The 26,933-nt window shown below is 42.4% G+C and overlaps 2 protein-coding genes across 10 annotated transcripts in view; one reads left to right on the forward strand and one right to left on the reverse strand.

Moving 5' to 3' along the window:
- The first annotated feature begins 838 nt into the window (after positions 1–838).
- On the forward strand, positions 839–12,608 carry aatf (apoptosis antagonizing transcription factor). Of its 2 annotated transcripts, none has more exons than XM_046838503.1 (12): positions 839–995; positions 1,593–1,760; positions 1,836–2,189; positions 2,271–2,408; positions 4,755–4,872; positions 4,977–5,199; positions 6,603–6,767; positions 6,842–6,919; positions 7,015–7,082; positions 7,178–7,258; positions 7,768–7,839; positions 12,307–12,608. In XM_046838503.1, the coding sequence occupies exons 1-12, from the start codon at positions 911–913 to the stop codon at positions 12,350–12,352; spliced, it is 1,596 nt and encodes a 531-aa protein (XP_046694459.1). In that variant the 5' UTR covers positions 839–910; the 3' UTR covers positions 12,353–12,608. The 2 variants fall into 2 exon arrangements, with proteins under 2 accessions (XP_046694459.1, XP_046694460.1); XM_046838504.1 differs by having other exon boundaries at positions 4,980–5,199.
- A 1,685-nt stretch (positions 12,609–14,293) lies between these two features.
- The window catches only part of acaca (acetyl-CoA carboxylase alpha), a 32,026-nt gene continuing 19,386 nt past the window's right edge, over positions 14,294–26,933 (reverse strand). For 5 of the 8 annotated variants that reach the window (XM_046838501.1, XM_046838502.1, XM_046838499.1 and 2 more), the window contains 20 exons: positions 26,446–26,661; positions 26,022–26,177; positions 25,671–25,895; positions 25,010–25,165; positions 24,694–24,840; positions 24,316–24,585; positions 24,105–24,202; positions 23,651–23,771; positions 23,190–23,300; positions 20,778–20,921; positions 20,383–20,503; positions 18,819–18,915; positions 18,279–18,375; positions 18,050–18,185; positions 17,610–17,787; positions 17,411–17,523; positions 16,688–16,842; positions 15,965–16,135; positions 15,050–15,186; positions 14,294–14,612 (listed from right to left, as the gene is read on the reverse strand). In XM_046838501.1, coding sequence (XP_046694457.1) covers positions 14,486–14,612; positions 15,050–15,186; positions 15,965–16,135; positions 16,688–16,842; positions 17,411–17,523; positions 17,610–17,787; positions 18,050–18,185; positions 18,279–18,375; positions 18,819–18,915; positions 20,383–20,503; positions 20,778–20,921; positions 23,190–23,300; positions 23,651–23,771; positions 24,105–24,202; positions 24,316–24,585; positions 24,694–24,840; positions 25,010–25,165; positions 25,671–25,895; positions 26,022–26,177; positions 26,446–26,661 — 2,976 coding nt within the window. In that variant the 3' untranslated portion in view covers positions 14,294–14,485. The remainder of the gene's footprint in view (positions 14,613–15,049; positions 15,187–15,964; positions 16,136–16,687; positions 16,843–17,410; positions 17,524–17,609; positions 17,788–18,049; positions 18,186–18,278; positions 18,376–18,818; positions 18,916–20,382; positions 20,504–20,777; positions 20,922–23,189; positions 23,301–23,650; positions 23,772–24,104; positions 24,203–24,315; positions 24,586–24,693; positions 24,841–25,009; positions 25,166–25,670; positions 25,896–26,021; positions 26,178–26,445; positions 26,662–26,933) is intronic. The other 3 variants (XM_046838500.1, XM_046838498.1, XM_046838496.1) reach the window with 1 other exon arrangement.

Consider the following 26,933-nt stretch of genomic DNA (forward strand, 5'->3'; position numbering starts at 1 on the left):
TTTTATAACCACTCACAAGCTCTTTATTTCAAATTAAATCTAAATGTTGGTAGAGAAGAGAGAAAGGGTCCTGATTTAAATATTTCCAGATTATATATTCATTAGAAAATATACATGTATTGTTCAGGTGACTCAAATAATTACGAGTAAAGGGGGAACTAGCAAAGATATTCAAGCAGTTGGACCAGCTCGGTTTGCGTTTTGGCAGCTGGTAAGGCCAGGTTGGGTTTTTCAACTGGTACATAAAGAAATTCAGTAAAATAAAGACGCTTTTAATAAAAATGATAATAAAGAAAACTTTCCTATATAAAAATGACCACAACGATGCTGTAATTTCACTATCAGCCTGCGGCCTTTTCTATTTATCGAAGAATTTATAGAAAATAAACATACAAAACACTTTGTCTAACATATAGTGTCCTTAGCATGTGTGTTTGTTATTCATATGTATATTTATTTAGATTTAGATATCTCGGTGGAGACCAAAAATTACAGGAATATGTGACTGTTTTGACCTAACGGGGACACTTTCACTGTTCTGCTGTTGTCAAAACATCGGGAAAAAAACAATACACTAAAAGAACCAAAAACATTCATTTTGGTTACCGAAGTTGAGATTTAGGTGTATGTATGGTGAACAAGGATCATTCAAGGAACCTACAAGGGTGTGTGTATGTGTGTGTGTGTAGAAGTTCGTTATTATTATTATAATTATGTCCCCAAGTGGACAACTAACCCTTAATATGCCCATTTAATCTGTAGAAAACTAAAATACCTCTATAACATTTACATGTTCGTGTTATGTTTGCACACAAACATTAAGCACATGTTTGACGCCTGGTTATGGCGTCAGGGCGCTTAGAAGGCGCCTAGTGATGACGTACACAGCAGCGGCCGCTCACTGAAAAACATGGCCGCGTCCATATCGGAGCAACTCGCGGATTTGTTGAACCCGCTGCCGAATTTCGCGGATCCCGAGGACGACCAGGATGACGGTATTTTAAACATAACCATCTGCACTATTCAGGGGCGCTTTTAAAACCGGAGGGTATGTTTATGTATATATAAAACATGTTTAAATGCGGAGTACAGCGTGGCTTGTTGGGTAAATCACGTGCACTACATAGGGGATACAGTGCATTAAATGTCCTTTAAGCAGCATTTTTGTACACAAATCCATACGCAAACCTACTGTTTATCCTCTTGGCTGTAGGAATGACATCTGAATGCCTTTTTGTTAACTCCGTATTAGAAATATTCTACAATACACACAGTAAGAATGCTATATTTGACATCTCTATGTCTACATAAAGCATATTATATGGACAAATGTTTGTGGACACCTGATCAAAATATTAATGTGCTTTTCTTTAAACATCCCAATATGCCGTATTATACAATTGCGTCCCTCCACGTTTGTAGTAACAGACTGGAGAAAAACCACACGTGATCTGGAAAAGTCAGGTGTCCCAATACTTTTGCTCTTATAGTATGTATGTAGTGAAGGCGAATCAATTCTGTTTCATCCTCCAACATGCTTGTAGATATGAAGTGATCATGATGTGTAATGCAGCTCTTTTTTTTTAACGCAGAGACCAAAGCCAGAGTCGTAGACAAGTTCGATGAAGGAGGTGATGCCGAAGATCTCCCAGTCAGTGGATTGCGGAAGCGAGCATCCGCTTTGCTGGTCGATTCGGATAAACGCTATCATGGGAAAGTGACGTCACGCAAGGAGCTGCAGCAGGACTTTGACGGCTCGGGTGTGTACACGGAATCGGCTTCTTTTTTTTTCTGTGGCACTTTTTTTTTTTTTTTTTGATAGACTTTTCTTTCAGATGATGATGACGACTCCAATGATGAAGACATTGATGAGGAGGAGGATGAGAAAGAAGACGACCTCAGTGATGGTGACGAAGGTTCTCAGGTGTCCAGCTTGGTGACGAGGATGAAGGGTGCCGATCTGAGCTTCTCTAAAAACACCGATTTCCGCAAGCTAACAGAGGGCATGGACGACCTGGGAGAAAGCGACGATGAGGATGAGGACGAGGACGAAGACGAAGCAACAAGCTCGGAAGATGAAGAGGAGGAGGACGACGACGAAGGTGGCGACTCGGGGGGTGTAATGACTTTTTCGAAAGAGAAGGTGAATGAAGAGGTGGACAAAGGCAAAGCAGTAAAGAACCAGCTCGGTATGTGTTTTGAAACCAAGCGTTTTTTTGTGAGGGGGAAAAAAAATCACAGTATCTTTTTCTGTTTTTTTGACTGCGCAGCTCTCTGGGACCTGATCCTCGAGGGCCGCATCAAAATGCAGAAAGCCCTCATGACAGCCAACCAGCTTCCTCAACCGGACACATTTCCAGAGTTCAAGAGCAAAGGCGGGGCCGAGTACACCGGAGCGCTGAAGAACAGTGAGTGAGATCGTATATTATAATGTGATTATATGTGATTATTATCGAACCACAGTGCATCAGAATCATCATCACGAATTCTGCCTTCTGATTGGCCAGAGGGTGTTGATTAATATTTTCTGTACTCACAGGGACTTGAAGTTTTTTTTTTCTATTTTATTTTTAAACTCACTCGTTCTTCTTTAAACATGAAAAAAATACGTAACGGCACACACATATCCGCACCAAAGTTTTTCCTTACAGGGCTTTCGCGTCGATCCTTTTTACATGCGGAACATCGTTAAAATCCGAGTTCCCTCAGGAACGTATTAAGTGCCGGACTGCAAGTTTGCTTTAGTCTCCGCCTCGCATTTTGAGCAACTTTTTAAAAATTCTTGTTATTAAACTTGAAAACATACACAACAATGCCAGGGGTATTAAAAAAGAAAGCAGAGTTAGCGCAGTGTCATCACAGCTACTCGCTCCGTACAGGAAATACCATTTGTTTTGCGCATGCACGAAAGCGCTAAAGAAGCCGGAGCGCTAGCGTTTCCTTTTTTTTTTCTTTCTTGCTTTTTCTTTTTTTTTAGCACTTTGTAACTACTATTGTTCATTTTTTTTCTTTATATACTGTACTGCATGTAATTGTTTTCTTTGCTGCAATACCTTATCTGCTCTTTATCTTCGTTAAAAAAACACGCAGCTGGATTTCCTTTTCACGCTGCTGTAATATAAGTAAAAAAAAATTATTAATATTTTTTTTCTCGGAGTCTCCAGCGTCAGTAGGTCTTCAGGATAAAGGGCTCATCTGGAGAGTTCATTGCAGCATAACAATTGTTGTGACCATTACAAGTACATATAAACGGATAAAAAGTACACCACTCCGTCCAAACCCACAACGAAGAAGAAGAGCAGCATGATGTACTTTTTATCCATTTAGAGGAATGTCCTTGACCCCCCCCCCCACCCCCCCTCTCTTTTTTTATTGATCCTGTTCTTAGTTCACACGTTAATTCAGCTTCGCTTTCGAATCCGCAGCCGTTCACGGATCCGCGTTACGCCACTAAACGTCCTTCTACGATTGATTAAATCTCGCTTTTCTACACCAGGCTGCAGTCCAGGCGGATTTCCACACACCGTCAACCCCCACCAACCCCAAACACGTTTATGATCCGAGGCCGCACTCTACGGATTCTTCACGCCGCGGACAATTAATCCATTTGTGTGCCTCCTTTCAAAGCCTGGCTGCTCCTCATTTGCATATTTATTGCCTCGCTCCTTTCGCCGGCGAATGATTGATGGGGGGCCGTCCTCCTGAATGGCGAGCGGAGAGAGGGGGCGGCGTCTTTCGCCGAGCTCGTGTACTTCTGATTAGCGCCGAAGATGATGGAATCCTCGCGCCCTCTTCCCTCTGTCTTCTCTCACGCGCGCTCTCCATGATAATGGATTACAGGATTGTTTTCTTCTGATGCGAATTAATAACTGTTGACACAAGGACGAGCGAAAGCCCCGCCGCAGGTTCTTCTCTCCTGTATGACTGGTGGGGGGATGAATTTGTCAGATTGGCAGTTGCACACGGAGGCTGCACAGATACCCTGCAAGTTTTTTTTTCTTTCTGATTTGCTCTGACAGGAGAAAGTGGAGGGTTTTTGAATTGTCTTGTTTTTATTCTAAATTGTCATTTTTTTTGCTTTCAAGGCAAAAAGCGCGCCAAGGGGACGTGGTGGAAAGGAATCGGCTTGCGGTTTCTTATTGTGGATTTGGGAGCGAATAAGACCTTGTTTTTGAGTCATCTTCAGAATCCCTCCTTCTGTAAACATGAAACGTCTCTGTATAGAAAGCACCACGATATAGAAAACATTTATATGACTATATACTGCACTTGACCATAAAATGATGTGCTTTTGATGATAAACGTCCCATTCCCCATTTAGTTCCCGTGTGCAGTTAGAATCACCTCCACTCTTCTGGGAAGATGTTCCACTATATTCTAGAGTGTGCTTGAGAAAATTGTGCTCATTCAGGTACAAGAGTATGAATAAAGTCAGGTAGGTGAGGTTGAGGAGGCCTGGAGTGGCATTTCAATTCCAGAGATCAGGGTCACGTCTCCTAGATCAAGTAAAGGAAAAAAAAATTTAGTTTGTGATCATCTAGACTTTTCGGTAAATGTGAAATAAATAATAAACTAATAAAAAAAACTCTGGAGCTGGAACTCAGATTTAAGCTGCCGTAACAGATAAATAATCAACACCTTTTGACCAATCACAATCAAGGATCGCTGTCACATCTGGATTTTCTGTTTTTCCCAATTTACGGAGCACTGTGTTGTGAGGTTTCCTTACAGCCCCTCGTTTCTGTGTTTAACAGGCCACAAAGCACTAAAAGCTCTACAGAGATCTTTATTGGAGCTCCAGGACCTGCTGTTGTACCAGAACCCAGAAACCAGAGCCATCGCTCAGGGGAAGACCAGGGGCCCGGACAGCAGGTATCACATCAGGACCACCACATCTCTGCTTTATATGACTCACACATAGGAAGTGCATTTTAATCCAGATTTTGAACGGTTTCGATCCGCTGACGTTTCTCCAGCAGCAAGTCTGAGGACGATGAAGAGATCGACAGTGACGAAGGTGAAAACGAGGAAGATGTTGAGGATGAACCTGTGAGTCGTGAGACCTCCAAGCGGAAGTTGGAGACGGCGCACTATCCCGACTTCATGGCAAAACGCTTTGCCGCCTTCCAGCCGTACCGCGACGCCACGCTGCAGAAATGGTACGACAAGACACGGCTAACCACGGGCAAGACCAACAAGGTAACGACACACCATCAACATCCTGCACCCATCCATCCATCCATCCATCCATCCATCCACCCTTTCACCCTTTCACCTACTTATCCATTTATTCACCCTTCCAGACTCCAACCATCTGGCTACTCATCTGTTAATCAATACAATAATTTATCTTCTCATCCATCCATCCATCCATCCATCCATCCATCCATCCATCCATCCATCCATCCATCCAGCCATCCATCCATCCAGCCATTTATCTACCCTTTGATGTACCCAGGCATCTATCCATCCATCCATTTATTTACCATTCCATCTATTCAGCCATTCATTTGTCCTTCTATTTAACCAGACTTCCATCAATCCAACCATCCACTGATTATCTACCCTTTCACCTTCCCATCCAACTTTCCATCCATCTTCCCATCCATCATTTTATCTACCATTCTATCATTTGATCAGTCCATCTTTTCTCCCATTATATACCTTTCCACCTTCCCTCTACCAATTCATCCCTCCATCCTTATATCTACCATTCCACCTATTCAAACATCCATCCATCCATTCTTTTATCTACCATTCTATCAATCCATCAGTCCATCCATTCTCACCCATTGTCCACCCTTCCACCGTCCCATCCATCTACCCATCTATACCCTCCATTATTTTATCTACCATTCCACCTATCTATCTATCTATCTATCTATCTATCTATCTATCTATCTATCTATCTATCTATCTATCTATCTATCTATCTATCTATCTATATCTATCTATCTATCTATCTATTTTATCCATTTATCTAACCATTAATACATCTTATTTATCTACCCTTTCATCTTCTCATCAATCTATCCATCCATTTATCTACACTTTTGCCTTTTTCACTTGCCTATCTATCCCCCTTCAATCATTTATCTATTCTTCCACCTACCTCTCCATACATCTGTCCATCCCTGCCACAATTTTACCAGTCTATTCAATCTCTTTTTCCTCAATATATCCCTCCATCCATGAATTTATCCAACAGTCATTTATTTATACACCCATAAATCAGCACATCCATCCATCCATCCATCCATCCATCCATCCATCCATCCATCCATCCATCCATCCATCCATTTATTAATTTACCATTCCATCTATATAGCCATTCATTTGTCCTTCTATTTAACCAGACTTCCATAATCCAACCATCCACTGATTATCTACCCTTTCAACTTTCCATCCATCTACCCATCCATCCATCCATCCATCCATCCATCCATCCCAATATTTTATTCATCCCTCCATTCTGTCTGTTTTTTTTTATTTGTATATTCCTCTATTCCTCTGTCTATTTGTTTGCTATGTATAGATTTTATTTATCCAGTTGTGTTTTCTCCTCTTCTCCTCCTCTGTTCGTGTGCTGTGTGTGGGGTCAGGGCTTCGGGGCGTTCGAGCGGAACATCCTGACGCAGGTGGAGCAGGTGTTGATGGATAAGGAGCGTCTGCTGAAGCGCACACAGACACGCAGGTCTGATGACCGAGTTCTGGGCAGAGCGGAGCTCAGTTCCGTCACCACGCAGTCCAGCAGCACAGAGCCGGAGGTACGAGGAAGCGCACGCACATGCTGTGATGCTTAAATACCGTAATCATAACCTCCGTGTGTTTTTGTGCTCAGGCCCCGGCGCTCAAAGCTAACGCTCATCTCAAAGACCTGGACGAGGAGATCTTCGACGACGACGACTTTTATCACCAGGTAAGTGTCTCTGATGCAGCTGCACTTCTCTTATAGGAACCGTCTGCAGAGCACAGACGCAACATCTCATGTTTCCTGCTTTGCTTTGATTGCAGCTTCTCAGAGAGCTGATCGAGCGCAAGACCAGTGCAACAGATCCTAATGACCAAGTGGCCATGGGCAGGTGTGTGTGTGTGTGTGTGTGTGTGTGTGTGTGTGTGTGTGAGAGAGATTGTTAAATCATCACTTGATGCCCAAACTCTCTGTGTGTCTCCACAGGCAGTGGCTGGCCATCCAGAAGCTTCGCAGCAAGATCAAGAAGAAAGTGGACACAAAGGCCAGCAAGGGCAGGAAAGTCCGGTACGCTTTTATTCACTGTGTTTGTTTGTTTGTTTGTTTGTTTGTTTGTTTGTTCTTAGGCATTACAGGCAGACATTTGGCTTCCTTCCTGCTAATATTCCTTTTATCATTCCTTTTTTCTTTTTGCTATCCTTCCTTCATGATATGCTTTTTTTGCTGTTTTTTTCTTCCTTACTCCCTTCTAGCTATTATTCCTTCCTTCTTTACTTTCTTTATTCTTGCAAGCCTTTCTGCTATCCTTCCTTCCTGCTGTCCTTTTCCTTCCTTCTTTCTAGCCTTCCTTCCATCCTGCTATGCTTTTTTTTCCCCCTTTCTTTCTGCTCTTTCTGCTGTTTTCTTCTTCCTGCTATCCTTCATTTCCTTCTTTTCCTTCTTCCTTCCTTCGTGCTAGCCTTCATTCCATCCTGCTATCTTATCGATCTTCATTCCTTTCTTACTGTTTTTTTCTGGAGTTTGTTAAAGCTCATCGTGTGTGTGTGTGTGTGTGTGTGTGTGTGTGTGTGTTTCAGATTTCATTTACACAGTAAGCTGATGAATTTTATGGCTCCTATTGACCACAGTACCATGAGTGATGAAGCTCGGTAAGTGCATTGTTTTTATTCTTTATACCTCTTTTACTTGTCCGCCCGTCCGTCCGTCCGTCCGTCCGTCCGTCCATCTATCCATCCATCCAACCAACCAAGCCACCCCACCCCACCCCATTGTCTTTATTACAGAACTCCATTAATATCATGGTTGTAATTCACGTGTTCTATTGTGGGTTTTTTTCTGTTCCTCCATTATTTCTGAACTAAAGCAACAGATTTCAGTTTACTGAAGCTACACTGCGTCTGCAGTTTGGATTGCAGTGATATATTGAGGGTCCTGCTGGAGGTGTGTGTGTGTGTTTAATTAATGGCGCTGCTCTGTCTGTCTCTGTCTTTCTTCTGTGCCGCCTGTCAGCTAACCCTAATCCCCCCTCAAACAGCGCGCTGGCAAATCAAACAGCCTCGCCCTCCCTCTGTAGATATACATTCATTAACACACACACACACACACACACACACACACATGCATTCTTTGTCATGCAATTTTCAGAATTCTTTTTTCCAGGAGACATAAAGAAAGCAATTTACGTCCTTTCCCATTTTTTTTTTTACTTTGTTTTCGAGTGCTTTTGTTGCTATCGCTTTTTGACAGTAAATAAAAATGAAATAAACAACAAAGGAAAAAACAAGTTTTTCTACATAAAAAGTAAAACTTGTAGCTGGAGTTTACTGGAGTTTTCATGCTAAAACTGCTGCCGGTATCTGATCATCCAGAGCACGGGGTCTTCTGTCTTACCCACAAAGGGCTCTGGGTTGCAGGTGTTCTTAAAGGACAGCCATGTAAAATTGACTCTTGATCCTGAGGGTTTCCATATCGAGTGAGCAACAGTGTGATTTGTGTTACCGTGTGCACAGTGTAACATCTTACTGTATACTGTAACTGCCTACAGTATAAACCTTGTGCATGATGAACCTTGAGTGAGATGTAACCTTATACACACTGTAACATCATACAGGGTGAAATCACCTCTGACACGGGGTTACCTCTGACATGGTGTTATTAATGGCACGGTGTTCCCTCTGACACGGTGTAATTTGTTGTTACCTTGTACATGGTGTTACCTCTGACACGGTGTTACCTCTGACACGGGGTTATTTATGGCACGGTGTTACCTCTGATACTGTGGTACCCCTGACACAGTGTTACTCCGACACGGTGTTACCTACGATGCTGTATTACCTCTGGCATAGAGTTACCTCTCACATGGCGTTATCTCTCAAACAGTGTTACCCCTGACACTGTTACCCCGAAATGGTGTTTCTTCTGACACTGTATTACCTCAGTCCTGGTGTTACACCTGACACAGTGTTGCCCTGAGGTGGAGTTACCTGTTACACTCTATTACCTCTGGTTACCTCTCACATGGTGTTACCCCTGACAGTGTTACCTTCATTATTGTTGTAATCTGCAAAACTTCATACACTATTTATCCTAGTAGAAGGTGTTCTCATGGTGACCTCTCGAAAAGTATGTTGCTTTCTAGTGCACTTACACGGCTGCCTTAACCGCTCCTCTGTTTTGCTGAGTGGCCACTCGAATGTTCATCTGATCCGAGCAGTGAAGCAGCATCAGAAACACTCCCTAATCCATAAACCAGTGTACTTGATGCCACCTTCAGCACTCTCTTCCATTTTAATGACATGATAAGACCTTGTGGAGGGTCACTCTGACCTGTCGAGGTGTTGTAGGAGTAGGGGGTGGAGATGGAGATGAAGAGATCGAAGCAGAGTCAAGGTAGGGCTTAGAGGAGGAGAACGGAGGGATGAAGCTCGTCTGATTGTCATGGTCACTGAGCTCAGAGAACGTTCAGGATTTATCTCCAGGACAATTGAGGAAAAATCCTGAACATTCCAGTGTGGAATTTTGAAGGGTTCCATCTTAGCCAATACTAAAAGCACACCTAGCATGAACTCGATGTTTGAGACGGTACTGCGAAATCTAGCATGCGCTAGCTATGCTACAGCCCAAAAAGGCGAACGGACTGTTACTGTGGCGCGCGTTCGCTCTTATTAGAAAGTATCGTGGATTTCATTACATGCATTTTGAAGTTTGGTGCGTGTGTGTGTGTGTGTGTGTGGTGTGTGTTTGGCGGTGGCGGGGCGAAAAACAGAAACACAGCGTGACCTTTTCTGTTCTCGTCCCCTCGCTAGCTTTCTCTCATTTACATAGCTATCAATGAACTACAGTAATAATAATGATGTATGGCAACGGCATCAGCCGGCTGACCACTGACCTTTGCGGTAGCGGGATTCCAGGTGACCTTTTCCCTGTGTGCACACACGCATACACACGACTTTTCTTTTTTCTTCCCCATCAGTTCTGAATAGTAGCTTCGTAGCTCTGTAATACCCCCACCCCCCTCCACCGACACGGGCCACTGGCCCCATGAATGTTAATGTGCCGGTATAGGAGAGGGAACACACACACATGCGCACACACGCACACTGTAGGTATTCCATAGTGGGCTGAGATTAGCTTTTTGCATTTAGTTCTAATGGTGGCCGGGGATTTATTTTGATGTGGAGTCATCCATTTTTCTTCTTTTGATCCCCACGTGGCCCCTCTCCCACTCCTGTGTGTGTGTGTGTGTGTGTGTGTTTGCCATGGCCCTTTCAGAATAAGAATGTATGCATTATATGATAATCGGAGAGCGCCGTAATCCTCGCCACTACTGCCGCATTTCAAACAGGGATTGGGGATTAAACAGTCCGACTCTGGACCCTTGGGACATTCACTCCCACCTGTGTGTGTGTGTGTGTGTGTGTGTGTGTGTGTGTGTGTGTGTGTGTGTGTGTGTGTGTGTGGAAAAGGTCAGGGTGTGAGGATTAGAACTGCCTCATGTAGGTTTGAAATGTTCGTTAAATTCGGGAAGATATAATGATGTTTGCTGATCAGCGCTTCACTGCCCCCTGGTGGCCGCTCTGCAGTACAGTAAAGTAAAACATAAATGTGGGGTTTGGACACCACAGTTCAGTCTGATCTTTATAATTAATACTTTGAGTAAAGTCAAACAGTGAGGAGATTACTAAGGAATAAAAAATTATCACCCAATCAAGGAGATATTTTGTTTAAATAATATTTAATATTCAAGCCAAGCACCATGGTGGCACCATCACTGTGTTCAACCGGTAGTTTTATAAATTATAAATAATACATTTAGCGCACTCCATGCAGCACGCAGTCTCGCGTGTGAAAACAAACAGCACTCAGTGATTCGCATATAGGCAACTCTACTAATGACAGCTGATTGGAAGCCGCATTTAAAATTTTTAAAATTTGTAACTATTTTGGCAATAGTTCTAGCAATCAATTCCCACCTGCGTCTTTCCAAATATCACAAAAGCATACAGTACTATGAGGAGGAAGAAGGGAACGGCAAACTGGAAGGAAAGCGGCATTTGCCGTCTGCCCTCTTCCTCATTCACGAGCTCAGAGATGCTCAGGATTGGCCATTGTGTCTCTGCAAATGATTGAATGGCTCTCGCTCACATGATTGGCTTTGGCCTTATTGCTATTCAATCACATGATCTCCAGATAATATAACAGTTTGGTCATTCGGTTTGCGTTGTTGCGATCTCGGTTTCTCCCAAACTGTCCTCGTATAACCTTATTGAGGTATTGGGGATGGGGTTATTGTTTGGGGGTGGGGTTATTGAGGTTTTGGGGGTGGGGTTATTGAGGTTTGGGTGGGGTTATTGAGGGTTTGGGGTGTGGTTATTGAGGGTTTGGGGTGTGGTTATTGAGGGTTTGGGGTGTGGTTATTGAGGGTTTGGGGTGTGGTTATTGAGGGTTTGGGGTGTGGTTATTGAGGTTTTGGGGTTATTGGGGGTGGGGTTATTGAGGTTTTGGGGATGGGGTTATTGAGGGTTTGGGGTGGGGTTATTGAGGGTTTGGGGTGGGGTTAATGAGGGTTTAAGGGTGGGGTTAATGAGGTTTTGGGGTGGGGTTAAGGGGTGTCCTTTAAAAAGATACTAAAATGGTTGCTGAAATGTGAGGGGTGCACTCAATTTTGTGATACTGTATATGCTGTTACAATTCCAACTTCAATCTCCAACTCTCTCTCTCTCTCTCTCTCTCTTCTTCTTGCACCTCATCTCATTGTTTTTTCTCTCACTCCCTCTCTTTGTGTTCTCTTTTGCCATATCCTGCCTTTTATTTGGTTGTTTATTGATTTCTTTGAATTTCTTCAAATGAATCTCCATCTCATGTTTCTTCCTTTTTTTTTTTTTTTTTAATCCCTCACAACCATGAATATTGTATCCTCTTATAGTTAGAAAGATTTGAATGAAATCTAATTACTTAATTCTTTAGAATAATTAGTTAGTTTTTATACGTTTATTTAAACTTTACCACTTCCTCCAAACGCTCGAGTTACGCCGAGATGATGTTTGATGTGCTTCAAATTGCAGCAGGGGTTTTTAGAGTAACCTTGAGATTTATTTATTTTTTTCTGCATTCAGGTCCGAGCTGTACAGATCTCTGTTTGGATCCCAGATGCTTCAGTGATTCTACACAATACAGTGACCCACACAAACACATTAGGACTGAAGCTGCAAAAAAAAACCCCACACACGACGTGATCGTTTCTGATGAGAGACTTCAGATTTCAAAGACTTGTAGAAGAAACTTGTGTTTTTCTTGTTTTATCTTCCATCATTGTTGTTTGGAAATTATGACTTATGAAAGTCAGATTTAGTTCTCAACCGCTGATTCTGCATTTGGGATACATGTTTTCAAAATCAAAAAAAAAAAAAATAATAATTTTTGTGTTGGTTATTTCCCTCTAACAGCACATGCTGAAGTGTTACTACAATTTTTTCTCACGATCTGGCTTTTGTGAGTGGTGCAGAGATTTTCACGCTTGCCCATTCTTCCTGCTTTCAGCACATCAGCTTCGAGAACAGGCTGTTAATTTGGTGCACAAACGACCAGGTGCCTATTTATAGTGTGTTCACTTTTTTACTTCGGTCTCTTTGTTGTTGATTCTAACTTCCCAAAAAAAAGATCACTCGTTCACATCGAGGCGTCTCCTCTTTTTTGTTTTTTTTTCTTCCTCCTTTTTTCTTTTAGATTTTGAGCGTTCCTTTTGCCCTTCTCACACACTCGGTCCGTAATAACCACATGACTCTGAAGTGGACGAAGTTGATTTTATTGAAATGATTTCCAGCAGGATGGCGTCGGTCACCTCGAACACGCGCCGCTCACGTCTCATCGGTGGTCGCACACACGCTTTTTAATCCAGATCTTAAAAAACAATCACTATGGAGCAGCATGAACGACCCTATAACTCCACCCGGTATCCCTCCATCGATCTCCTTTTTTTTTTTTATTCAGAGTTTTTCTTTGTTTTTGCATCAGTGGAACCATTTCTAGCAAAAATAACAAAAAAACAGTTTGGTCCTAAAAGCACACATCACCAATGTTAGTTAACACAAATACTTTTCTCTCTCTCTCAGAAGTACAGTTTTAGTTAATAAATTAGTTGCGTAACGCATGTTAAAAAATAGACAACATCTTGTGCGTGTAACACAAAGTTTTTGACAACCACGTAAGTAGGACAGAGGACGGGGGACAGGGGACGGGGTTAGTGTGCATTCGGAGGTGAGAGGGTTATGATTGTACTGGCTTAAACAGTTCAGTGTGTTTGTGTATGTAGTGTTTAAACTTATTTTTCTCCTATTTTGGGGGGTGGTGGTGGTGGAGGAGATGCCGCCCGTGATCCGTTCGGATCTCTCAGACAGAAAGGTTGCCATGGAAACCAAAAACTTAATTTCTGAGCGTCTGTGTCAAATTTCTGGTATATCTGCGTTTATTAGTGTACGATTGTCTCAGTACTTGCAGTAATAAATCAGATTTTGAAGAAACGTCAAGCTAACTGAGAAGTTCTTAGATCAGATTTTGTTTAGTTCGAGATCTTGTGTTTTCGGATCACAAGGAAGGAATCTGACAACATTTCAATGTACGGATATACGCGATAGTGCAAAAGTATTGGGACACCCGACGACTTCACCCATTTGTGGTTCCCAAAAACTGTTCCAAATTTGAAGGAACACAACTGTCCTTGGATGCAGCATGAACTACTGTCCTTACTCGAACTAAAATCTGCTCCAGCATCATGAAGATCTGATCTACATGGGTTGGAGTAGATCATCTCCTATTGTGCTCCAAACCTGATCCGCTGTGGCTGAATGAACCATCGCAAATCTTAAACACATTATTTGGAATGGGATGTGCAAAAAGCAGCACGTACCAATCTTACGGTCAGGTGTCCACACACTTTTGTTGCCCCCCCACTCACTCACCCCCACCTTTCCACCTGGTGCTTTTGATTCAACATCTTAAAATCCTGAAGCGACGCCTAAGAGAACGTTAAACAACGGAAAATAAATTTCTAACGTGATTGTAGTCGAACAGCAAAGTGTCATAATCAGTACCACGTCTCTGTAATCACATTGGTCTCTGCTTTTATCTAGTTTTTTTCATTTACACGTTACATCAAGTGCAATTCTACGACAAACTTGGAGTCGTTCTCCAAACGTACCACCGAGAGACAATACATTTACAGTTCAGAATCATAGCCGGCGTGCAGGTGCAGGTGCGTCGGCTCCTCTCGGGCAAGTGTGTGTAGCGGTGTGTTGCTCAGGACGAGTTCGGGGCGTCCATGGTGGAGAGGATGCGCACCACCTCGGCCCTTTGCGTGGGGGAAATGTGCTGCGTCATGTGCACGATGGAGTCCATGGCCACCTCAGGGTTCGCCTGGACCAGACTGAAGGATGGAAAAAGAAGGGATTAAAGTGTATTACTTGTTTGTTGTGTATATTAGTGAAGTCTGAAGAGGAAAACGAAAGACACAGTTTAATGGGTAGACAAACAGAGATGATGAAGAAACCTGGGAAAAGACAGGAAGACAACCTGTTTACATTCTGCAGTGAAGTGATGAAGGAGAAGAAGAAATATTTAACAATTATAAATGAGTAAATGGATAGTGGTGCGGGTAGAAAGATGGACAGACGTCAGGGTTAAGATGGAAAAAAGACAAAAAAAAAAAAAGACAGATGAACAGATTGGTGCAAAAAGAGACAAACAAATAGAGAGATATGGACAAAAAAGTCTGCGGTTGGATGGATGGATGGATAAAAGCGATGTAATGAGGGGAAAGGATGAGTTTAAAAGTCCATGTGTATGTTAACAGTGATTGGTTACCTGCGGATCTGTTTGAGAATGTGGTCCCTGCGGATGTACTTGATGTTCTCGTCGATGATGGACCGCGCTCCTTCTTCCTCAGTGAGCTGCCTCTCCAACCAGTCCACCACGTCCTCATTGCTGTCCCATAAATACGCCTGGCAAACACACACAAACAATGATTATGAAATGCTCAGGAAATTCTTTGAAGCTCTGTCAAACTAAAGGTGCTTTTGAGGAATGTGTGTATTTGATGATCGCAATCCAGAAATGTAGAATAAATGGACGCTCTGGGTAGAGATAAATCCAGGCTGATTTGGAACGAAGCCGGACTCTGGAAGATTTGCTAATAAAAAGTGGATGAGGAGGGAAATAAATACCCCCCCAAAAAAAAAGAAAAAAGGAACATTTAAGGGCCTTTATTAATCATGTTTAATCCGTTTGCTTTTAATTAAGAAACAGCATGTTGCGCTCCTATCTGCGTGTGCCAGGGACGAGATTAATGGCGGATTAAGATAGCCTGCTCTGATTGGGGCTCGTACATTAGCCGCTTCATCCGTCCTCCCCTTTCATGCAAACCCGCGAGGTGCCGGCGGCGCTTGGCATCGTGCCAGCGCCCTGGTGTGGAGAAGCTCGACTCGAACATGGCACCTTTAAAACACTGACTTTGCTGCAGACCAGGTGCAGATTCATCGATTGATTATTTGCATTTAAAGCCTGAAAACCTACAAATATAGACTAAAGTCCAGCGAGGACGACGTCGGTGCATTCAAATAAATTATATATAAATAATTTTAATATTCTGAATAATTATTTTGATGTAATTAAAAAAAAAAAATCTAATATATATATATATATATAATGAATAAATAAGAAATATAGAAATTATATATTTGCATAACGTAAAAAACTAAAAAGTCTATATGACGTAATCACCTTCACAGCGCCCTCTGCCTCAACGAACCAGCGCCGCAGCATGGCCTGCACCTGGCCGTCGGTCAGCTCGCTGTTCGCCTGCTGGATCTTCCTCTTCACCGTGTCCTCCAGCAGAAGCCGCCGTAGACGCCAGTAAAAGAACTGCCTCGATGTGCGCCACTCCAGCACGTCCTGCACATCCAGACCAAACAACATTTAGACACGTTTAATCGTTTCTGCTCTATTAAAAATATTAAACTCAGAATTTAGACCGTCATATGTTGTGTGCGGACAAAAGTATTCGGACACCTCACTTTTTCCAGCCATATGTGCCAAAATATCTACAGGAAGAGTGAAGGTTCTTATTCCAACATTGATTGCCCATTTGCCTTTATATGATGTTAAAATAATAATTATTTTTGAATTGAAACAGAAGCTATAACTTCTGGCGGTTGCACGGTTTGGATGGATGGATGGATATTGAGAGAGATAGATAGATAGATAGATAGATAGATAGATATTGAGAGAGAGATAGACAGATAGACAGATAGATAGATAGATAGATAGATAGATAGATAGATAGATAGATAGATAGATAGATAGATAGATAGATACTTTATTGTCAATGCACAGGATACAATGAAATTAAGTGTCAGCGGTGCATTAAAATAAAATATAAAAAAGTATTAAAAATGGCAACAATATGAGATGGAAAGATGGAAGGAAAGTAAATAAAGGGCTCACAGTGATGACTGCTTTCTCCTGCATGCGTCCCGGCGTGTCGTGCAAGTCGGCAAACTGCACTGCTACTTGATGGTAGATGGGCAGCAGGAACTCTTCTCGCTCCTTCAGTTTGCCCTCCAGCTCCTTACGCTCTGATACGTTTAACTCCGGCGTGCCTGAGGACACATACCAGGATCAGCGGGAAAAAAACAAAACAGAATGCAGAAGCATAGAACGTGATCATTACATTTAATACGGTTCCTATAAAAACGGGACAAGTATTCAGACCGTTGACTGAGCGGTTGTAAAGGGGTGGGAAATTTGTGAGTAAATTTCCAAAAACTTTCCATGGGAACTTCATCTGGGGAATTTGGGAAATGTTCCAAGGTGGAAATGTATGTGGTTAAAAGCAAATTTAGTTGAATTTCTACCTGCACATTTATCGATCTGGTTGTTTTAAACAAAATAATACTGCAAGATTTGTAGATGTTATAGGATAACCTGCAATTTGGTCAATTTCCAGTTTATTCCCTTTCATTCCTGTTAAGTCCCATGGAAAGTTTTCAGTTTTTAAAATTCCTGTAATTTTGCTTCCCGCACCGTTGCCTAATTCTCTACAAAGCTGTATTTTACTTCATGGTGACTGTAGGATGTGACGGTTGTGAGTAGGGAACTAAAGAAAAGAATGTATGTGGACCAAATTGGTGGATTAAATCACAAAAATACAAGTATTTCTGGACTCACCAAGTCTCTCAGCCAGACCCATGTAGATGGGATCGACACGTCGCATCGTCTTGACCAGATCCTTTTTCCTGAACTTGATCTCCACCGTCCCCTCGGGCTCCAGCACGCCACCTCTGCATGTTCGTTATGCAGCTCTGATTAATGTCTCGACGCACTGATAGAACAGAATATAACCGTAAATCATATATAACGCACTTACCGGCTGTCCTTGTCTGCGTACATCTCCATGTGGCGTGGATTGATGGTGGGGTCGATCACTACCCAGGATCCTCCACGGAGCTCGGCTTGAGGTGGGATGTAGACCAGCACCGGTTGTCTGTACTCCCTCAGGCCGTCCACAATGTACGCACCGAACTTCAGCACCTGGTCGTACATGTCTGCAGGCGAGAGAGGATTCTTCATTCTGATTGGTCGGCTGTTAAATATTTTAGCTAATTTATATATTATATTTATATAATATATTTTTACTAATTCTTAGTTTTATATAATAGAAAACTGAATGCGGCAATAATACGAGAACTCTTTTTTTTTTTTAATAGCTTTTTGCGTCTGAACCCTGGATATGAGGTCATAAATCACCTTCAAGGTGCTACATTACTTTTATTTCACTTGTATAACTTTGGTCGTCAACTTACGGACCTTTCATGCCCCCGGAGAAGCCTCTCCAGTTGGCGAACACCATGAGTGGAAGTCCTTCGCGGTTCAGGTCTTTAATAGCCTGAGCCGTCTTAAACGCCGAGTCGGGGAACCATACCTGACCAGCCTGCTGGATGATCTGAAGAAGACACACATACACACGGTGAGTATAGTAGTCTGTATGTAGCTGTGACGGTGTGTGTGTGTGTGTGTGTGTGTGTGTGTGTCTGACTTTGGCTTCCGAGTCCAGATTAGCCGGATCTGCTGGAATGGACAGCTCGACTGTTCTCGTCTCCACGGCTACCACGCCGACTGGGATGCCTCCTAACCTGTGCGTGTACACACACACACACACACACACACACACACACACACACACACACACACACACACACACACACACCAAAAATACTTACATTAATAATAAATACATGGTCATGATTGTCATAACAGCTGACACTGCAGACTCCGTCCATAAATGCTACACATTTCAGGATAAAATTAATATAAAACACATTGACAGAGTGCTAACGAGAGCTGGATGTGTTTCTGGAGAAATCCTCTAGCCTAGAGCTACTGAGGTCAGAGGACACTTAAGGTCAGAGAGGTCAGAGAGCGAGAACAGCTCTTGCAGAGGGTTTAATCATTAAGAAGGTGTAATGGTCTTGTATTTCTAGTGTAATGGAAACAGCAAATAAATGAAGTCTATCCAGTTTGTGTCCCGTGATAATATAAAGGTATTTGTATGTAAAGTTAATGGATAGGAGCTCACCTGGCTCTGCCCACCACCACACTCTGTGCCCACGGCTGCATGATCTCCATGAACGAGCCGTAGTCAAAGAAACCGTTTACCCAAGCTCCTTTAGGGTCTGGGAGACAAGAAGAAGAAAAATACAAAGTTAGAAGAGTTGGAGAGAAAGGTAGGCACACACACACACACACACACACACACACACACACACACACACACAGAGAGAGAGAGAACAAGAGATATGAAGACAGAAAAAAGAAAGTTAGGGAGAGAGTGAAGGCAAATAGCGAGAGACAGAAGCAGAGAGAGAGAGAGAGAGAGAGAGAGGTGTTTATATATAAATCAAATATTGTGACATTTACAGTGACATTTAAATTTTTTAAATAGTATAATTTTATAATGCCACATTTTTTCCAATAATATAACAGTCGTAGGATATTTGGGTTGTCGTGGTGACCATGAACGCAGCGGGCACCTCGTCAGTGCTGAGGTCTGTTATAGAGAATTCTGTATTGCCCTGCCGCTTCCCTTCAGCTTTCAGTTCACCTTCACCCTCGTATAAAAGATCACAGACGTACGAGTCTGTTGTCAAGTCATCCCAAGAGATTCCCCGATCACCAGAGTCGCAGGTATGACACAAGGGTGGGGATTAAGCCGTGTGTGGGCTCGAGGCCGTATCCTGTTTCATCTGCTGGAATTACTAAGATGTGGAATCTGTCCTGGCTGGAAAGCTCAGGCCATACCGTTGCACACCTTATCTCTGTGAACCCAGAGCCTGAACATCTTACAGAGAGTCTATAGTGATCTACCGGTGCAGTTCATGAACATCTCAGCCACTCACAAACATGCACACACACATCCAGCATCACTATTATCACTAATATCAAAGCAAACCAATTAAACACAGTGTACAGAGAAACGTTCTACAAAAAAATGTGTTCAACTACAATTTACTAAATACTTATATATAATATAAATAAATGTAGCTGAACTGAATAACAACATGAAGAGCAGTTTAGAAAAATCAATGCCGACATTATATAAGTGTACTATATGTGTGTGTGTGTGTGTGTGTGTGTGTGATGTTTATTGCTCAATGCTGTGTGTGTGTGTGTGTGTGTGTGTGTGTATATAAAATGGAGAGAGAGAGAGACACACACACACACACACACACACACACACACACACACACACACGTAGACAGACAGACAGAGAGAGTGATATGTAGACAGACAGACAGAGAGAGAGAGATATGTAGACAGACAGAGAGATATGTAGACAGACAGATATGTAGACAGACAGAGAGAGTGATATGTAGACAGACAGACAGAGAGATATGTAGACAGACAGATATGTAGACAGACAGAGAGAGTGATATGTAGACAGACAGACAGAGAGATATGTAGACAGAGAGATATGTAGACAGACAGAGAGAGTGATATGTAGACAGACAGAGAGAGTGATATGTAGACAGACAGACAGACAGACAGATATGTAGACAGACAGAAAGAGTGATATGTAGACAGACAGAAAGAGTGATATGTAGACAGACAGACAGACAGACAGACAGACAGTGTTTGCTCACTCTGATTGGCTCGCCCTGCCAACATCCATCGAGGGTCATAAGGTGCTTTGGTGGGTACGAACTCCACCGGTCGATCAACAGGGTCCTTGGCTGCCAGAAGCGGCACACTGACAGACGTGTTCTGGGAAAATTTTCCAAATACAAATACACAACGATATCAACAATTTCCTGTCACCAAACGTAGCTAGAAATGGATCAAATGTAATGTAAAATAAAAAAAGAAAAATGTAGAGTAAAATGTGGAATTTTATTATTTCCTCTAAAATCATGGCTGCCATGTTTTACTGATGTTCATGAACCAGTTCTGTGTCCGAGTTTTCTTTGAACACGTGACCAGATTTGTACTTACAAATCGAAATCAAATGTTTTAACACTTGTGCATTTTTTTTATATACCTTCGGCATGTAAGATAACCACTGCAGCAGAGTGTAAACGCCCTCGAAGTCGTCACACACCGTAGTGTGCGTGATGCCGTTGTTGTGCATGATCTGCACGCCTCCCAGCTGGTTATTAGACGTGTAAACCTCACGGCCGAGAACCTGCAGAGACAGAGAGAGGGACGGAGAGAGAGAGAGCGAGAGAGAGAGAGAGGGAGAGAGCGAGAGAGAGAGAGAGAGAGAGAGAGATGTCAAACACTGCACTTCATTTATTTATATACACAAATAAATATTCATGCTTCCTTTTAGCACTTTTTATGAACAAATCTTTTTTTTATTTTTTATTTATTCCCCAGCACAAGTGTGTGAATGGTGTTTTTTTATGCTCAGTGCAGCTTGTTCTCATTGCTGGCAGTCACAATTGCACATCTTCCTTCAGTGTGGATCGATACAATCATCTGTTAACGTCGCTGCCCGAAGGCTTCCGATTCACTGACGCTTATTTATTTAAAGTGCCCTGGGGCACAAAGTGAAGTGTAGATGTGAACGCTCACAATTTACTCAGCCAGACCTTACATGAAGTTTAGCCACACACACACACACGTGCACACACAATATATACATTTCACTTTTTTTTATAATTTTATGTTGCATCCTGATACTACAGTTGTTCAGATTCACGTTTTTTCCTTTTCCATTAATCTACACCCGATAATAACAAAGTGAAAACAGATTTTAGAAATGTGTCAATTTTTTCTCAGAAACCATTAAGAGAAATGGGAGGCACCTGAGCGAAATTTCCGGTGTTGTTGCAAAGGGTCTAAATAATGTCTTTTTTTTACTATTAAAAAAACGTAGACATTGCTAGAATTCGGGTTCCACTATGGGGTACTGTGTGTAGATTTAAGAACAAAGAAAACCAATCAGAATAATTGTAGTATCAGGCTGCAATATAACAACACTGAATAAAAGTGAAGGGGGTTTAAATACTTTCTGAATGCACTGTGTGTGTAAAAGACAGAAAAGCTGCTCCTATTTAAAGGCACGACGCCTACTAGGGTGTATCATTTGAAGTGTTTTATTTTTTATTACGGAGGGCAGCGTAAGATCGTATAGAGTCGATGAAAGGGTTACATCATGTCGAGTTAAATCGTGCCATCATCTGAATGACATGTAACTAATGTTTGTTGGGATTTCAATGTCAAGCGTACGAGAGGTTTATTGAATTTCATTTGCATCTACGTGTACAGAGTGCCGGAGCCACAAAGCAGACGCAAAGCAATAAGAAGCCTTTTAGCCACAATGAAAAGAATAAAAAATAAAAATGTTTATATATATATAAAAAGATATATAGAGAGAGAGACTTTTTTTCTCTTACTTTGATGTATGTTTTGCTTGATTTTTCTTTGTAAATATCTGTTTAAACTGTATTTTTTTCTGTTTTATACACGTTTACCATTTCTCTTTTATTTAATTCTCAAATTAAATGCGATTTTTGTCATGGCTCGAGATGGAGAGATGAAATGGACGGGAGAACAATAAAAAAAAAAAAACGATTAACGTGCGGTGGAAAAACACTGTAACCTCTGATCTGGATTATTAATAACTCCAAACAGAAAAGATTAGAAACTGGAGAGAACGGAATCATTTCCCTAAACCACTTTAAGGAACAAAGACTTTTCCAGACCGATTCGTAACCACCCACATGACCAAAATATACTAATTGCACGAACCGAACGCAATCTTTCGAGTCACAGATGAGAGAATATGATTGAGGAGAGATGAAAGGAAAAAAAAAAAATAACACAACTGAAAAACACCCTTAGCTGTCACCATGCTGCAACGCCACGGTCTGAAATTTACTGACGCAATTAAACCGGGAGCAAATTAAACCCCGGCCTTATCTGCCGGGCCGGCGTGGAAATTTATGCATGTGAGCACACGGTTATGACGGCCGCTTGTATACGAGAGAGTAAAAGGTTTTTTTCGACACATCAATTAACGAATGTGCAGCGGGTCGGAAAGCAGAACCAATTAAAAAAACTATATTTACAAACACGCTTCAGCGTCAGGGTTAGAGTCGGTCCAGACATAGATCTTGTACAACCGAGTCCAAATTTTATTTCCGAGAACTGATTTGCGGCTTTGGGTTGAGAGTTTGTTACAGGGTTTCTGCAGGTTTCACCAAATCGAATTTAAGACCTTTTTTATGACCTTTAAGTTACAAACAAACCAAAAAGACTTTTTTTTTTTTTAATGTTTTATGTAGCATCATCCGCAATATTGTATTTATTTATATAATTACAATTATTGAATTACATTAGCAAATTTAGGACTTTATTTTTTATTTTTTTTAAGACAGAAACCCTGTGTTTATTGTATCAGTAAAGAGAAAATGTAATGTTATATAATGTAATCTAATACACACACCTTGTTGAGGGCTCCAGCTCCCGTCAGGATGATATGAGAGTTCTCCACCTGGATGGTCCTCTGGCCGAGACGCACCAGGTAGGCGCCGATCCCTATGGCCCTGCACGTCACCTGAGCAACACGATGCCACGCACAAACAATTGCTGAATTAACAACAAATCCCAAATATCCTGAGTACTACATGGAATTAGATCAACACCAACTACAAGGATCACAGCTATCAACCATGGATTACTCAAAGTGAATATATGCTATTGATGAGTAATACTAGTAGTTTTTTTAATAAATCGAATAAAATGATTTATAACAAACTGCATAATTAAGCTGCTTTTCTTCACCAAAAAGTTAAAAGACGCAAATATTTTAACATTAAATCAGTTAAGTCCATTCAGTCATTAACTATAAAAAACATTATAGGAATGAAATGAAGGAATGATAAAAGGTGTGTGTTTCTACTGTACCAGGTTCATGGTGATGATCTTATCATAAGCAAGTGAAGATTCTCCAGCGATCATCCCTGAGCCTCTCAGGTTCTCTACACCCAAGCCTTCCTCTTTTCCGATGATGTCTGTGATCTTATACCTGCACAAAACACACACACGATACATACTCATATATATATATATATATATATAGGGTACAGATAGTTAACTTTTATTTTTTTGGTTCTTCATGGCCCTTTCACAAACACGCCTTGAAATTAAACACAGATTAAATAAAACCAGATGTTCTGTTTCCTGCTGTCTCCAGCTCTACATCTGCTGTTAATCTGTATTCTATGTGACTCTCAGGACACGCCTCGGTCTCCTTAGTGTTATATTCATTCGCCCGTTGGTGATGAGAGAATTGCATACAAGCATCAGACAAGTTAATAAATACAAAAGCGGAAGAAAAGAAAAAGAATCTGGCACACACCTCGATTCCCCTTCGTCCTCCACATGCTCGCAGTGCACAGAGTTCAGTGCCGAGACCTTCTTATAGTCCTGAGGTGTGAGGTAGAGGTACTTAAATCCCTGCAAGACAAAAGCAAATCATTTCTGTATAAAGTTCCATGTGTATTTTAGTGCACCGTATGCAGGCTGAACTCATAATACGCTTCCTGTAATACAGCTGGGGCGACTGGTACCTTGTAGGGGTCGACCGGGTCCTGCCAGGCCACGTGGAACATGTGTCTGATCTCCTCGGCCAGGCCGATGCGGGCGCCGCTGTTGGCAGCGATGTAGATGCGCGGGATGCCGCTCTCGCGCGCCATCTCCGACGCCTGCTGGAAGAGGACGTCCTCCTGCGGCCCGAACGAGCCGATCTTGTGAGTGATGTCGTTGCTGATCACGATGATGTCGCGGCCCGCGGGGTACTCGGGTGTCCGCAGTGTCATCCGCCACGCCACCATGCCGATCTACAAGCGCCAGCCGAAGACTTTGCTTTAGTGTGCGTGTACAATTTGACTCAAACGAGACCTGGAAATGTTTGTTTATGGTAGGAAACACAGAACTAAGATCCTGACCTCGTTGCCCCCGGGCAGGCGGTTCAGCTGCACCAGCTGGCCCTGAGAGTCCAGCACCAGCTCAGTGAAGGTGAGGAGCTCAGGGGGCAGGGGGCACTTGGGCAGGTGAGCAAACGCATCCATAGACTGCCACAGCTTTTTCAGTGCCTGTATGAATACCAGAATGACAGGGGAGAAATAATAATAAAAAAAATAAATAAAAAAATCCATAACAATAAACCACAATTCCAATAACAAGCTTTTAAATGTAACACTTTTTTTATACAAATTGTTTCCTATTGATTTTTGTTTCTTAGTTATTATTGTTGCCGTGTACCTGTCTGAACATCTCAGGCAGGTCGTAGACGTAAGTGGTGCCGAGGCTCTGGGCCTGGAAGCGTTTGGACTGCAGAAGGTCTTTGGTGACGTACGGTGTGTTTATCAGCATGCCATGAAGGGGTCCCTGCTTATCTCCGTACGCCTGGAACATGATCTGGGGAAAAAAGACATAATGGCAGCGTGTTAAAGATGAAGAAAAAATTTAAAATAAGTAAAAACACCAAACCACCAACATAAAAACATTTATAGAAAAGTTAAGTATTACAATAACCATTATGTTAATTACAAAAATGTAAAAAATCATAACAAAAATTTGTTACAAATATATAAAATGAAATAAATCAATTGAATTATTTGTATAATTACGAAAAATATTTTGTATAAAAAAGACAAATAATTAAAGGAAAATATATAATACACATGATGTTAACACGTGTGCACGCTTCTTAATGAACAACTGTGACAAATAAAATCTGACCGGAACAACACGATGGTGAGAACTACCTCATCTGCTGTAGAAAAAATATTTATAAAATCCGGACTAAAACTCGTAGTTTTTAATTATTGTGCTCAAGTCTGATTGTATTATTGTGGCACAGGGTGAAAAGCATGACATTGTGTGGGTGTGGGTGTGGACGTAAGAGACGTGTGAGCCCCACCTGGCGGTCATTGGGCCCCACCTGTCCCGTGCGCGAGTCCGTGACCTCCTTGTACAGACTGATGTCCAGGTAGTAGCCGCTCTCGTTGGTCAGGAACAGGCGGATGGGGATCTGCTTGCCCGTGGGCGTGAGCCGGATGTTGATCTTCAGCTCGGCCTGGAGCACGCGCAGTTTCCAAAGGCGGCTGCCGTAACGCATCACCATGGAGCGCACAGACTCTTCGATCTGACACACACACACACACACACACACACACACACACACACACACACACACACACACACACACACACACACTTTGGTCTTCAAGCTCACAGTGAACATTAGCGATTACTAAAAGCTGATCTGCAACCTTTGAGGGATCCATGATGACGGTGGGGACGAAGTTGAGGAAGATGTGGTTGCAGTCGGTGCGCACGGTGGTGTTGTTGAAGGCCACCTCCAGCTCGTCCATGGCTTCCAAAAGCAGTCTCTCTGCTTCGTTGTGCAGATACTCAAAAGATGCTTCCTGGTAAATGAATAATCGCATATAATTCCATATTAATACCCGACACCTGAGCATTAGATCGATATGAGTTTCTTTATCTGAACATCCCAGCCCACATCTCAATGATCCTATAATAACTTTCACACGTTTTGGAAGATGTTCTACTAGATTTTGGAGTGAGCTTGTGCAGATTTAGCTACAAGGGTGATAGTAAAGTCAGGTACTGATGGACCTTCAACTTGAACTTTATTTTGCTGTGGAAAAGAATAGTATGTATGTCGGTGGTTACCTTGGTGACCAAGTCCGAGTGGCGAATGATGGCGCGTACGAAGAAGCGGTAATCAGTGACCTCGGTGCCCACCTCGACGCGGGCGGCGCCCAGGTACAGGTGCATCTTGTGGTTGGCGCATGGGATGGCGGTGAGCGCGAAGTTACGCATGCGGTTCAGCTCCAGCTGGAAGGCCAACGCCGGCTCCAGGTGCCTGTAGATCCGGTCTTCTTCAAACTGCAAACACACACACACACGCACACACACACACACACAACACAAGGTTAAACAAACATCAGAGTGTCCTAAAATCGTAGAGAGGAAGACAGTGACATTTTTTAATTCAGTGTATGAAAGCAGAAAGTGGCACCATCCCAAACCCCCAATCCCCCCAACCCCACCCAGCCCCCACCCACACACCCACCCGCACGCTAATAGCAGGCTAGATTTAGCAAATGTAGGTAATCACAGCTAGCTAATGGACGTCATCTCTCTCAAATGGGCAAAAT

This window comes from Silurus meridionalis, chromosome 25, assembly GCF_014805685.1.
Source record: "Silurus meridionalis isolate SWU-2019-XX chromosome 25, ASM1480568v1, whole genome shotgun sequence".
Taxonomy (NCBI): Eukaryota; Metazoa; Chordata; class Actinopteri; order Siluriformes; family Siluridae; genus Silurus; species Silurus meridionalis.